General features: G+C 32.3%; 1 protein-coding gene across 3 annotated transcripts in view; it reads right to left on the bottom strand.

The window, feature by feature from the left end:
- LOC118192045 (scoloptoxin SSD14-like) overlaps positions 1 to 13,345 on the bottom strand; it is a 184,551-nt gene that overhangs the window by 99,775 nt on the left and 71,431 nt on the right. The window contains exon 2 of one of the 3 annotated variants that reach the window (XM_035362932.2): positions 12,239 to 12,289. The exons of the other annotated variants lie outside the window; for them this stretch is intronic. Coding sequence (XP_035218823.1) covers positions 12,239 to 12,289 — 51 coding nt within the window. The remainder of the gene's footprint in view (positions 1 to 12,238; positions 12,290 to 13,345) is intronic. 3 annotated transcript variants of the gene reach the window in all.

Genomic DNA, 13,345 nt, shown 5'->3' with positions numbered 1-13,345 from the left:
AAACGGTCGGTCTTGAAAATCACTCACACGAGTGAGTAAGACGTTCAATAGAAAAGGTGGTTTACTGTAGGTAACCACCGCCTTTTAAAGGGTGACTGGGGATTAGGGAACCCAATCGCCAAACCCTGGAGGTGGAGAATCATCATCCACCACCTTTTTTAGTTCGGCGCCACAGTAGATTCATTGCGTTCTCTCTTTTAAGCAGAAGTCATGAGAAATGAGGAATGCCCTCGCCGGGACTCGAACCACGGACCTCTCGAATACGCGCCGAGTGTGCTGACCACTATACAACGAAGGCATGCAAAGAAGGTGGGGAAAATACCTTATAACATTAAAGACCGTTATGGGCTTCATGTGTGTTCATGTGTCAGCATCCAAATGTGGGAAAAAGAATGGACAACAATAAATACAGGAAGACAATTAAATCAAATAGCACCTCATGTAAATGATACATGTACAATGGTCAATGGTTATATAAACCGCTTTTTAACTGGACATGGGCCATTTCCCACATACTTCTTCAGATTCAACATCTCTAACTCTGAGCAATGTGTATGTGGAAATAAAGGTGATCCAATCCATTATATTACTCAATGTCCCTTAACAAAGTCAACTCATATTAAATTGCCTAATTCAAATATCAATGCCTTCCTTCGTTTTGCAATTACCAACAAACATTTAAAAAGTAAAATAGAAAATACAATCAAATATCTATCTTCAATAGGCAAAACTTTATGTGAGCACTAATGTAATTAATGTCAAAATTCATTTTTGAAGCTGCAATTCATCTAAAACTTTTATTATCTAATTATCTTAAAAATAAACCCTTGCAATAATAATGATATAGTAAAAAAGGGAAAAAGAAGAGGAAGAAGATACAGATTCATATAATAAACTTTATCTCAAGGAACTATTAAGAACTGTTATAAATTATGACTGTTAGCCTACTATTATTATAGCTATTATAACTACTATAATTATATCTAATATATATATCAATCAAAATATCGACATACTATTTATACTGTTATATTATGTTATATTATACTATGTACTATTTTGAATATTACTTTAAAAATAAACCGAAGTGTAGTGGGACTATACCTACATTACTTATAGTAAACATTGGGTGTCCCACTACATTTCCACCTGAACCTGAACCTGTTGTCTTTTTACAATTATGTTTTTATATTCTTTCGGTTAGTAGAATATGTCGGCATTCAAATTTTAGTTCGATATTATTATAGTTATTTATGTATCCCTAATATTGTGACACGTTTGAGTATTGCATCTTGAATTTTTGAATATGTTATTCTATTTTTATTCTTTTTTTAATTTTTATTTAAATTTTTGTTATATCTTAATTATGTCATTATTCGCAAGTTTTACATATTGTTCTAATTGCTGCGCAATTATGAGCCCTTGTATGGCCATGTATTCTTGCTTTTGTGTATAATAAATGCCCGGGCTTTGGTTGACTTTGTCTGGAGGGCGCTTTTGGTCTGTTGGACTGCCCTCTGGATCTGTAAAGTACTACTACTGTAATTCTTCATGGATATTAATATCTCTATACAAGTTAATGCAATGTCAATGCATAACTTTAATGCTCAATCGAATAGGGAAATGCACATTTTATCTTATATTAATGTAATGTATGTATGCATGTACTATTATTGTATAATGTATAACGATATATATAGTTATAAGTTGTAGAATTTGCACTAGTATATGTCTGTAGAATATAGAAAATTTTTATTATTGTAAGCACTAATGTATCCAGTGCACCTATTAATGTATCGAATGTACCTTTTATGTAACGTATATATTAATGTAATGTATGTGTGCCTGTATTATTTATGTATATAGTTATAAGCTGCGTAATGTGCGTTTGCAATATGTCTGTAAAGTTTAGCAAATTTTATTATAGTATGTATTAATATATCGAGTGTACTATTAATGTGTAATGTATTATGTAATTATACTGATATATCGAATGCACCTTTCATGTTATGTATGTATCAATGTAATGGACATGTGTATGTGTTATTAATGTATAATGTATATAGCTATAAGTTGCGTAATGCGCAGTGGTATTGCTCTCCAAAATGTCTGTAGAGTTTAGGTACTTTTTTTTTATTGTATGGCTTAAATCGAGTGCACTATTAATGTATAGTGTATCAATATAGTGAATGCACCTTTTATGTTATCTGTGTATTAATGTATTGTACGCATGTAATATTAATGTATAATATATATAGCTATAGGTATTGTATAATATATTTAGCAATGCGCACTGATGCCGCTCTGCAATGTCTGTAGAGTTCAGAAAATTTTATTATTATACGTATTAATTTAGCGTCCATGCATCGACTATTATAATAGTGCACTGTATAATGTAATACGATGTACTACTATTGTGGTAATTCAACATAGTAACAGCCCTTTTTGATGCAAGTATCTTTTTATTGTATAATAAGCACTGTTATTGTAGGAATCCTCAATACCCATGTTTTCCTCCATCTGCCCCTTTTTGCAATATTCTTTTTCTGGACAGTTGCGGGATTCGGACGATACCCGAATAGTCAGTGAAAGCCGCCCGGGTGTCCGGACCTGCTCTCACCTGTCACTTGTAAGGTACTACTTCCGGTTGTCGAATTTTAGCCCAAAATCTAATCTACTCTTCATATGAATACAGAATGCTTAAATATAGAAAACAGAAATTTTTAGAAATTTCATGCAACAGATAGATATCTTGGACGAAAAAAATTATTATACTCCTACAGATACACAGACAAATAAAACATTACTGTAAAAATAGTAAAACCATATTGAAAAAAAAAAACCCTAATTCGTGCTTATTCACTAAAAAATCATTATTGAATTTCAGGACCGAAAGCATTACCTCCTTTGTCTATGCATATATATTGGCATGAGGTAATAAAGAAATAGCTACTTTAAAGTAGGTAAAAGATGACTTAGCAGTTTGAGATAACATAAGGATTACGATTATAAATGAAAACTGCCGGATCATCAAAACGCAGAAGTCGTCTCAAGTTAACAACTTAAAATTTAAATAATCGCAAACGTTCGCTTTTCAAATGTCGAATTAAAACGTGTCCGTGACATTTAGCCAAACTATTTAATTGATAAGTCAATTTAGCCAATACTCGATTTAATCGATAACAGGTTTGATCAATGTGTCTTTTAACCGACACGAACAAGGAAAACTGTTTTAATAAAAACTGTCCATACCTAGACGATCGAAGGCTTTTTCAAAAGTCATCATAAAGAGGTATACATGGATAAGTATATGTCGAAAGAAATGTGTCTGACATTTCTTAAACATATGTCTGGCATGTCTTTTTTTTAAATCCTTTTACTTCCTTGTACGAAGTAAAGGGAGTATTGTAATAGCGAAAAATTTCGGGTATCATATTTTAACTGATATATCTATCCATTTTGACCGATCCTTAGTCCATTTGGACTACTTTTTTGTGTAGTATTTGTAAGTACAGACAGAATAAAGGGCTCTTTTCCTGAAACGGATTGTGAAAAGAATTTAAAATGCATTTAAAAGGGTTTTTTGTGACCTCCGTATGTAGGTACGTATGTGTGTATGTATGCATCTCTCATAACTCAAAAACAATTAGCGGGAGAACATTGAAATTTTGTATAAGGGACTGATATAACATCTAGTTGTGCATCTCCCTTTTACATTGAAATCAGCCGTATCAACCCACATCACCCGGCTTAAAAGTACCTACGCGATTTTTATTTCCACAATCGTTAGTCGCAGTCAGATACTTAAAATTACAGCAGAAGTGTTTTAAATGACGAAAAAAGGCATGTTCATTTTTTTAAAATTCATTTTTGACAATATATCCAACAAAATCTAACTTTTAATGCGATCTCTCGGTTCCTATACTTATATTTGGGAAAGTTTTATACTCGTTATGAAAAAAATAAAATTTTAAGAAGTTTCAGTACCGTGCGACAAAAATTGACTTGGATATTTAATTTCAAAATTTGCAATTTCTGATGTCATTTTGAACTTGCCTTGAAGGATCGATAAATTAAGTTAATAATTCAAGAAAATAAGTTTAAATGTAGTGCAGCAAAAAATGTATATAATTTCACAGGCCGTATAAAGTCATGTGGTGTCCACATCAGATTTTTTTCATTATTTGCGTGATAGAGGAACTTAAAGTGCTCTCATTTAATGCATTTTACTTTTATTTCTTTTCTATTTTTTCCAAATGTTACGATTTTATACTTTGATCTTATTCTCTTAAGTAGTTTTTGTTACACAAAAAAGACAGACAGAATCAAAGAAAACAAAAAATAACTAGCCAAGTACATATATACACACACAAGATGCCCTACACTTCTACACTCTCCAGGATTTCTCATATTACCAATGATTACATCAGAATAAACTCTAGTTTTCTCAGCAGAGATGGAGCCACGGGGTGCCTGAGCAATTCATCAAATGCACTCAAACCTCAAATCAATCACATACGCTGAAATATTCAACAAACTGGCTTCCAAACTGAGGACAATGTATATTTCTATAGATGTACTGGAAAACTGATATCCAAATTTAAGACAAATTGGGTACATACTTATTAAGCTACACAATAAAACGTCAAAAATTCATTTAAAAATAAAAAAAAAAATAAAAATCTGAAAGCTTTCAGGTTTTATATTACGAACAAGATTTAACCTTTTGTTTTAACGTTTCTTTTAACGTTTTCTTTATTTATTAAATATCATGTTCTTCGCACTTAAACCATAAAATTCAATTCAGCAACAATAACACAAAATATTTAAGCAGAGCATATCTTTAGAATTTCCGATATACAGTCTCGCGCGCTGTAGATAAAAGAAAAATGTTTTTTTTCGTAAAGTGTTGCCGTTGCTCCCTTTGAAATCATTGTGTTTGTAAATGAAAATTTATGAAAGTTTCACAAAATATGAAAAAGGTAATAAAACAAATTCCAGATTCCAAATTTAGGCTTCCAGATGCCCATATTCGAGTGGAGGACTACGCTATTCAAAATTTGATGGTGTAGATATCGTTCTTTCTTCACAGTGCGTGAAACATAAATACATTCATGCAGATTTTTCATCATTTAATTTTTAAATATAATTCATGGCTCTAATATTTGGTGACAACAGTTTGAAAAGCAAAACGACGTTTCATAGCGACGATGCAAAATGCAAAAACGAAATTAATAGCCCTTCTGGGCAAACTGGTCCTTTGAACTAACTAGTACAAATTGATGACTGTTTTTTCCCAGCTCCAAGGAATCATTTCGACGTATATTCTGCGAAACTGAAAATGCCAAGAACATCAGTCATTGTATCTAGTAACTTAATCTCTAATATGCAAACTACCATGAAACAAATTGCAACGGTATTTAAGTTGGATCTAATAGAGGATTACAATTTAGTGAAATTCGAGAACAGTGTACGGAAAATGGAATATTTTAATCTTAATTTCTATTCGCTAATGAAAGTAGCTGTTATGTTTCTAGGAAAATCAACAAGGAACAGTCAATAGTTATTAAAAAAGTTGTCAAATTCGCAAACGTTTTCAAGGAACAGCGACGAAAACACGTTTCCTTGTGATGTGGCATGTGCAAAATAAAAATCCTCGGATACTCTTCTTTATTTATTTTTTGATAGGACAGTAACCAAAAAGTGTCCTGAAAATGTTGCAGGAGGAAGCATTTGAAAGCCATCTGAATGCGCTAAAAGAATTTTTGGAATAGTTTTAGTAGTATAATGGCATTCTACATTACGAGTCGACAATACGATGCTTACTGCCTTAAAACCCAATTTCTTGAACTGTGAATTGCATAACGCAAGAGAAGTTGCTTTGAGTGAGATCTAATCTCACTCGGCTTTCTGAAGTTACCAATAAGTCGTACTACACGGCTCAGATTAAAGAAGGTTTCCCTCCTGTCAGCACAAATCTAGAAAATAATCAAAATGCGTACATCGCTGAACCCCAAGAAGCAAATAATTCGCTCTCAGAAATTTTCAATCTTGAATCTTTAAAAACTATATGGGTTACAATAACCGAAGGCCTAAAAGAAATGAAAAAACAAAAATCTGCTATTGACAAAATTAGCATCATAATTAACATCATTGATAAAGTCTGCAGTTACATTTAATATGCCTAAAAACGTCAATATGAGAAGCTTTAAAATTTTTTCCTGGAATGCAAATGGCTTAAATAACAAAAAGGATGAATTGGGTGATCTTATTCTTGAATTAGAACCGGATGTTCTGTTAATACAAGAGTCTCACTTACAACCTGCAAACAAAGTACTTTATGCAAATTATGCTACTCTCAGATCTGACAGAACTACAAGGCGAGGAGGTGGAATTATTACTTTCGTTGAAAGGAGTATACAGCATCAACTTAAACAAAACGAATCTACTTCTTTTGAGAGTAATTCTATTGAAATTGAAATTGAATCTAACAAATTCATAATCTCCAATATTTATATTCCATCGAATCATAGACCAATTATGGCTGAAATTGAACATCTTTTGGACTCTAACTATTCCTCTCTTGTAGGTGGCGGTTTTAATGCGAAACATCAATGTTGGAATCCTGGTGCAAGGAATAGAAAAGGTACTGAAATTTTCAATATGATCCAGGATAAAAATTATTATACATGCTCTTGATGAACCAACACATTTTGGTTACCATAACTCCTCCATCATTGTCTTTTTTCTTTCCAATAACCTCAGTTACAATAGTCAAACTTCTGTTATTTCTGCTTTATCTTCTGATCATAATCCTATCTTGCTTGAAATTAATATCAACTGCTTCCTTCCTGCATTAAGTCGCAGCATTGTAATTACAAACTGGTATAAATATTCTCAAATTCTGACAGAAACTATATCAGGAAATCCTTGCATTTGCAGTAAAGAAGCCTTAGACACGGAAATTCAAAATTTTACCAACAGTGTTGAACGTTCTGCTACCAATAAAGTCATCAGTAATCATCCTTTTCTTTCTCTTCCGAATAACATCAGGCAAAATATTAAATATAAAAATCGCATACGGAAATTATGGCAATCTACTAGAGACCCAAGAATTAAAGCTCACTTAAGCGCTCTTCAAATAACCATTAAAAATATCAGGGAATTTAAATCTCAACGATGGAGCAACTTCTTAAACACTCTTGCTACTGAAGACAATTTCCTCTATGACATTGCTCGTAAATTCAAAAGGCCTTTCAAGCAGATTCTTCCACTTCATGGTTGCAATGGACTTGTTTATTCTGATGAAGATAAAGCCAATACTTTCGCTGACATTCTTGAAGAAACCTTTACTCCCAATGCTTCCCCATATGATAATGATCATATCACCAAAGTCAATAGAACAGTATATTCTTACCTTAATAGCCCTGCACTACCTAATTTCACCTTTCTTGCTTCTCCGAGAATTGTTGCGGATTTTATTAGCTCTTTAAAAACTAAAATAGCTGCTGGATGTGATGGCATTTCTTCCAAAGCACTCAAGCATCTTCCAATTAATGCAATTACGTGCTTAACTAAAATAATTAACTCAGTTATCAAGCTCTCTTACTTCCCAAAAGTATGGAAACATGCAGTTGTTGTCTTCTCTAAGCCTCATCAAACTACTTTTCCTCAAAATTATCAGCCTATCAGTTTACTTAGTCAAATTTCTAAAATTGCTGAAAAAATTATTCTGTTTTATATTAATCGAATCATGCCTCCTAGCTCTTATACTCCTGATGAACAATTTGGATTCAGACATCTGCACAGCACCAATCATTAGCTTCTCCGCGTTATCAGTTACATTACTGACCGATTCAATTGCAAATTTCCTACCGGCGCAATTTTCTTAGGTATTGCCAAAGCCTTTGACAGAGTGTGGCACGAAAGACTTAAATTCAAACTAATTCAGCTCAATTTTCCGAAACACTTTATTCGACTTATTGCCTCTTACCTCAGAAATCGCACTTTTGCTGTCAAAGTTGGAAACACCCTCTCAAATAGTAGAAATATTACTGCAGGTGTCCCTCAAGGCTCCGTTCTCTCTCCTTTTCTTTACAATATTTATACTCAAGACATTCCAAAAGAATCTCATATTACTATCGTCTTATTTGCCGACGATTCCGCTATCCTATCTCAAGCTTCAACCATCAATACTGTACAAATTTTTCTACAAAACTATTTGGAGCTTCTTGAAAACTGGACGACGCTGTGGAGAACTGCCGTTAACACTGACAAAACCAAAGCTGTTATTTTCAGAAAAGGACAAACAAACTTCCTTCCGCCTAATCCCATCTTCTTTGACGACGAAATTCAGTGGACGGATCAAGTGAGGTATCTCGGAGTCACACTTGACAAAAAACTCACTTTTCGGCAACATTTACACGAAACTGTCAGGAAATTCAATATCTCAATAGCTACTATGCGCTCTCTCCTCGGCAGACATAGCAATCTGACTATCAACAATAAGCTTATTTTATACAAGTCTATCCTTAGACCTACTTTACTTTACGCCAATCCGGTATGGGAACACGCCGCTAAAACCCACATAAAAAAGATCCAAGTTATTCAAAATAAAACCCTTCGTGAAATTATTAATGCACCCTGGTTCATCCCAAATTCATATATTCACAGAGATCTTCAAATTGATACTATACAAAATTATATCAAAAAACTTGCAGCAAATTTTTTTCGTTTCTGTACTATTACATCCAAACAGCTGTATCAGCTCTTTGCGATGCTCACCTTTTCCTAGAGCAAAACAAAAATATCCTTCGGATATTCTAGCCTAACATTTTGTTAATTATTCGAAGTACCTACTACCTTACTGATCCAACTTTTTTTCACAGTGCTGGTCTATTTTCATTCATTTCATCTTTCTTGGCCGACTGATGGCGGCTAAGTGAAATATCTCATTCTACCATCTTGATTCTTCATATTTTCTTTTTGTTGTTCCTGACATTCTTTTATCTGATACAGAGTAAAAGCGCGCTGTCACTCTCTTTTCATTCGACACAAGCAAGCAAGCATCTTCGTAACTCCAAGACATGACTCAAAGCATTTTTCACATTAAGAAACACATTTTATTAGCTCTGAGCAAATTTTCTTCGATGCAATGCATAAAATACTGAGAAAAACCGAGATTTTGCTTTTAGTTGTATAGTAGTAAATTCAATCGCTGACATATAGAAAAAATTCTGTAATTATAAGTTTTTTTGGTACCTACCCAAATTTATGGGACATGTGTATACTGCCTCTTATTAAGTTTTTTGTTCACGCAATATCTTCAAAAATGTATTATCATTTCTTCATTCTCAGTTCATCTATTCATCAAAATAATTCTCAATTGAGATAGTATTGAATACTGAGTAGTTAAATGAAAGGGTTAAATAATTTATTCTATGGATGCTTTTCAAGTTCACTACGAATATGCAATATCTCAGATATCTACTAAGTTTATAAAATATTTCTGTTTTGTTTTTCATAAACGTAGCAATTAGCTATTAGCCTGAAAGAATTCATAATTTCGAAACACGATTCTGCTTTGTTTCACGATTCATTCGAGTTTGTTGCTATTTGAGAAAACGTAAGATTTACCGAATGGCCATTCTGTAAAGCCATTCACTACAACGATTTTTGTAGCAAATGGAAAAGTAGACTTGTCATTTGCCACAAAGTATTTCATTTAACTACAAAGTAAATCTTTCAAATTTAATCTGTCTGTTTGATGAGCATATTAAGCTATTTAAAAACAAGAAATGAAGCTCTTAACAATATTTTTTAAACTTTTTAATCTGATTTATTTACATACAAATGCACTTAGTTCATGATATATCTAATTAAAAACATTAAATAAACTGCAGAATTACGTTACATATTTTTCACTTTTCAAATATGTAGAAAATATATAACGTTACCGGGTTAGTCTAGCTGTATATTCATCCACATAATCCTGTAAAATGTTTCGCTATTCCGCCTGGGCCATCTCTATTGATAATCTCTATACTCATAAACCATATTAAACTTAAAAACAACCTCTTTTGGGTGACCTTTAAAACCTGAACTCTTAAAGATTTTATTATTGTTATTATTTAAATTCCTTTTAATTCTTGTATTTATTTCCTTTTTAGTCGTTTAGGAAAGCCAGCTAGATTTTTGGATTAAAAGATATTTCTGAATTAGAATAGGAAACCTTTTCTAGAGAATTCAGGGTTAAAACCTTCGAAAAGAGAATTAAACTAAGATTATTTGATTAGCTGCGCCCGAAATTGAACTGGCTTCAGTTCGTACATAAATTTTAATTGTATGTACGGGTATTAGATTATGCAAGAAAGAGCTAAGAAATCTATGTTTATGTTTATTACAATAAAACCTGAATGCAAAGGATATCACTCTACTATGCTCATCATTTTGTTTTCGTCCCAAAAGTTCTCGCAAACGCACATGACTTGTAATTTGCATGCCCGACACCTGTCATTCACAATGGAGTTTTTAGTTTATGTTCCGGATATAGAAATGAAGCTAAAAACTGAACTATTTTTCACGTGTATATTTTTGAGTTCTTGAAAATAAAGGATTACAATGCAATTTTCCATATTTGTAATGTCTGTTAGGTTTTTCGCCTCCGGAAAAGTAAAAGATCAGTTTCGTTCTAAGCTGAAACGCTTCCAGTTGCCAGCTAAAAGCGCTAACCACTTACACCGCAAGAGTACACACAGGGAAATACGATAAATATCAACAATCTTGTAGGAAAAAAAGAAGCTTATGATAATGAAATTTCGTCATTAAAACATTATATCTAACTATTATCCCTATCCTATTAAATACCATATGTCCATACCATTAAAGGAAAGTTGATATAGTCACCACTCGGAACGTTCTGCAAAGATTACTCAATAAAAGGTATTAACAAACTAATTTTTCGACTATGTCATTGTGACTACATTTCTAATCTGAATCTAGTTCGGCAATTAATTCAACTCACACTGAAGCTATTTGCTGTAGTATTTCGAATCACAGTCGCAGATGGAAAAAAAAATTTGATTTGTGTATAGTCTTACTGTGCGAGGTTGGAAAGTCTCACTGCATAATAAATCAAATAAAACAAAGTTCACTATTTAAACACACTCTGTCTTCAGCAGTCATTTGTACAAGGATCTGAGAGATGAAATCTAGCTAACTCTGTTAAATGCGAGAATATACTACACAAAAGCATAATTATTATTAGACTATCTACCTAAGGGTAGCGCACCTTAACAGAAGACTTTCTAGAAGGACAATAATTAAGTTCATGTTATGCATGAAGACAACTGTGAAAGTACTCATGATACCAGCTCGTTTGGAGATATTCAAACTTGCGTAGAACTACCAGTGTTCAGCGGTCTTAACCCGGCCACCTGAGAGTCAAAATCACAATTAAAACATTCTTAATAAAAGATCATAATGAAATACTCCTGAATCATAATGAAATAATATGGAAAATACCACAAACTACTATTATCCATATGATATCCATTTCTTTTGGCAATAGAAAAGGAATTAGAGCGCCAACACCAGAACTAAATGCATGCAAGCTGGCCATTAACACCTTGACTACCATGTGCATCACCGGTGATTTGGCTTCCGTATACTTGGCTTACGGTTTCTAGAAGCTTTTTTCCATAAATTATTATATGATTTTAATATATGTTTTTTCTTCAGTAACTTTTAATTAATTATTATTTATGTGGAAATAAGACAACGAAGTTGTAAATAAGGGTGATTGTAATTGTTTATTGAAAGAGTACAAGACTAGCGGTACATTTCAAGATGTTTATACATTCAGTAAGTTACTCATTTTTTGTTACATATGCTGTTTTATTATTTGCATTGTAACGCAATATTTGTCTGACTACTTTTGTGTTATTTTGCAATTAATTAAGTTGTAATCTATTTAGGAGTACCCAAAAAAAAGTGGTAGCTTAGAATTATGTAAATGAAAATGAATGTGAAAGTAAACAAAACGATAACGAGTTCAAACGAAAACTAGGTAGTGAACTGATTTTTAGGACAAATGAGAGAAGAAAACACTTGAATTAAAAAATGACGCGGTAGAATATTTCACTCGATTTTTCCTCGGCAGTCACCGTGTTAATGACAAAGTGCAATAGGAAATGAAATGCATACGTGAACTTTGTTAACTGCATATAGTTCTACTCACATACAGCGGCGTCGCAGTACGAGGTTGTAGTACAACTTTGATTGCCAGGGACTAAAAATTGAAAAGAAAATATTTTTTATAATTACCACAGAAAAAGCTTACTTTTGACTCCTATATTATAAACTATCTTCTTTACCTTTCTTTTACTTGTATCCAAATTCTTCTAATGATGTCTGATTCCAAAAAGGTTTGTCGAATGAATATCCGCATTTAGAGTATTTATTCGAAGATCAGAATAATATTTTTTTGCTTAGACACTTCAAGTGGACTCCAAAACCCATTTTATTCAAATACTATTTATTCATCAGATTATTAATTATTATCCTTCATATTTTATAATAGGGATAATTAAAATATTATATTTTTCTTACATATCTAGTACAGATAATTATCTTTTTATGGCTTTCATTTTCAAATATTTAAAAATTTTTTGTTCAAATATTAGCTGGAATTCGACAAAATCCTTTCTAGATCACTTCACATTAGACGAATTTTTCAAATAAGATGCAAATAAAAAAGTGTAATTTCCAGCAGTGAAATTAAAATGAAAAAATTATATACAGAACAAAAAAAAATACTGCAAATGATCATTTGATAAATTAAAAATAGAAAACACAGGGAAAAAAACGGTAAACAAATCGAAATTGAATTGTTTTAAATATTTTAATTAACTCATTAATTATCAAATAACTATTTTACTTTAATTTCTAAGTTAATAACGCGAGCTACTACAAATGAATTCTGTTTTCGGAAATTAGTCATTATTATAAAAATATCTAAGACCTGAAGCTGAGTCACTATTCTTTTTAATTAATGATAAAAAAGTATTATAATACGTTATTTTCGTTCCATTTACTTTTTCATCAAATTGAATAAAATATTAATTAAAAATTAAATGATAAATTGTATCAAAGCAATTTTTGATATACAGGACGAATCTAAACAAGGGGGCAAAACTTTACGGGGTGATAGAACGCAGCTATACAAGCAATATTCGTAACATAAAGTCTGGGCGTAAAGGAAACGGCGAGCTGCTAGGTGGCATTGTAAATGGTATAAAAAGGGTCAGCCTTCGCACCCAACGGCAATTTTGCCGTTGATTGACGA

The sequence above is a fragment of the Stegodyphus dumicola genome, chromosome 9, assembly GCF_044657685.1.
Source record: "Stegodyphus dumicola isolate Sdum_Otavi_A_Nest chromosome 9, ASM4465768v1".
NCBI lineage: Eukaryota > Metazoa > Arthropoda > Arachnida > Araneae > Eresidae > Stegodyphus > Stegodyphus dumicola.
This window is presented reverse-complemented; position numbering and strand designations above follow the sequence as displayed.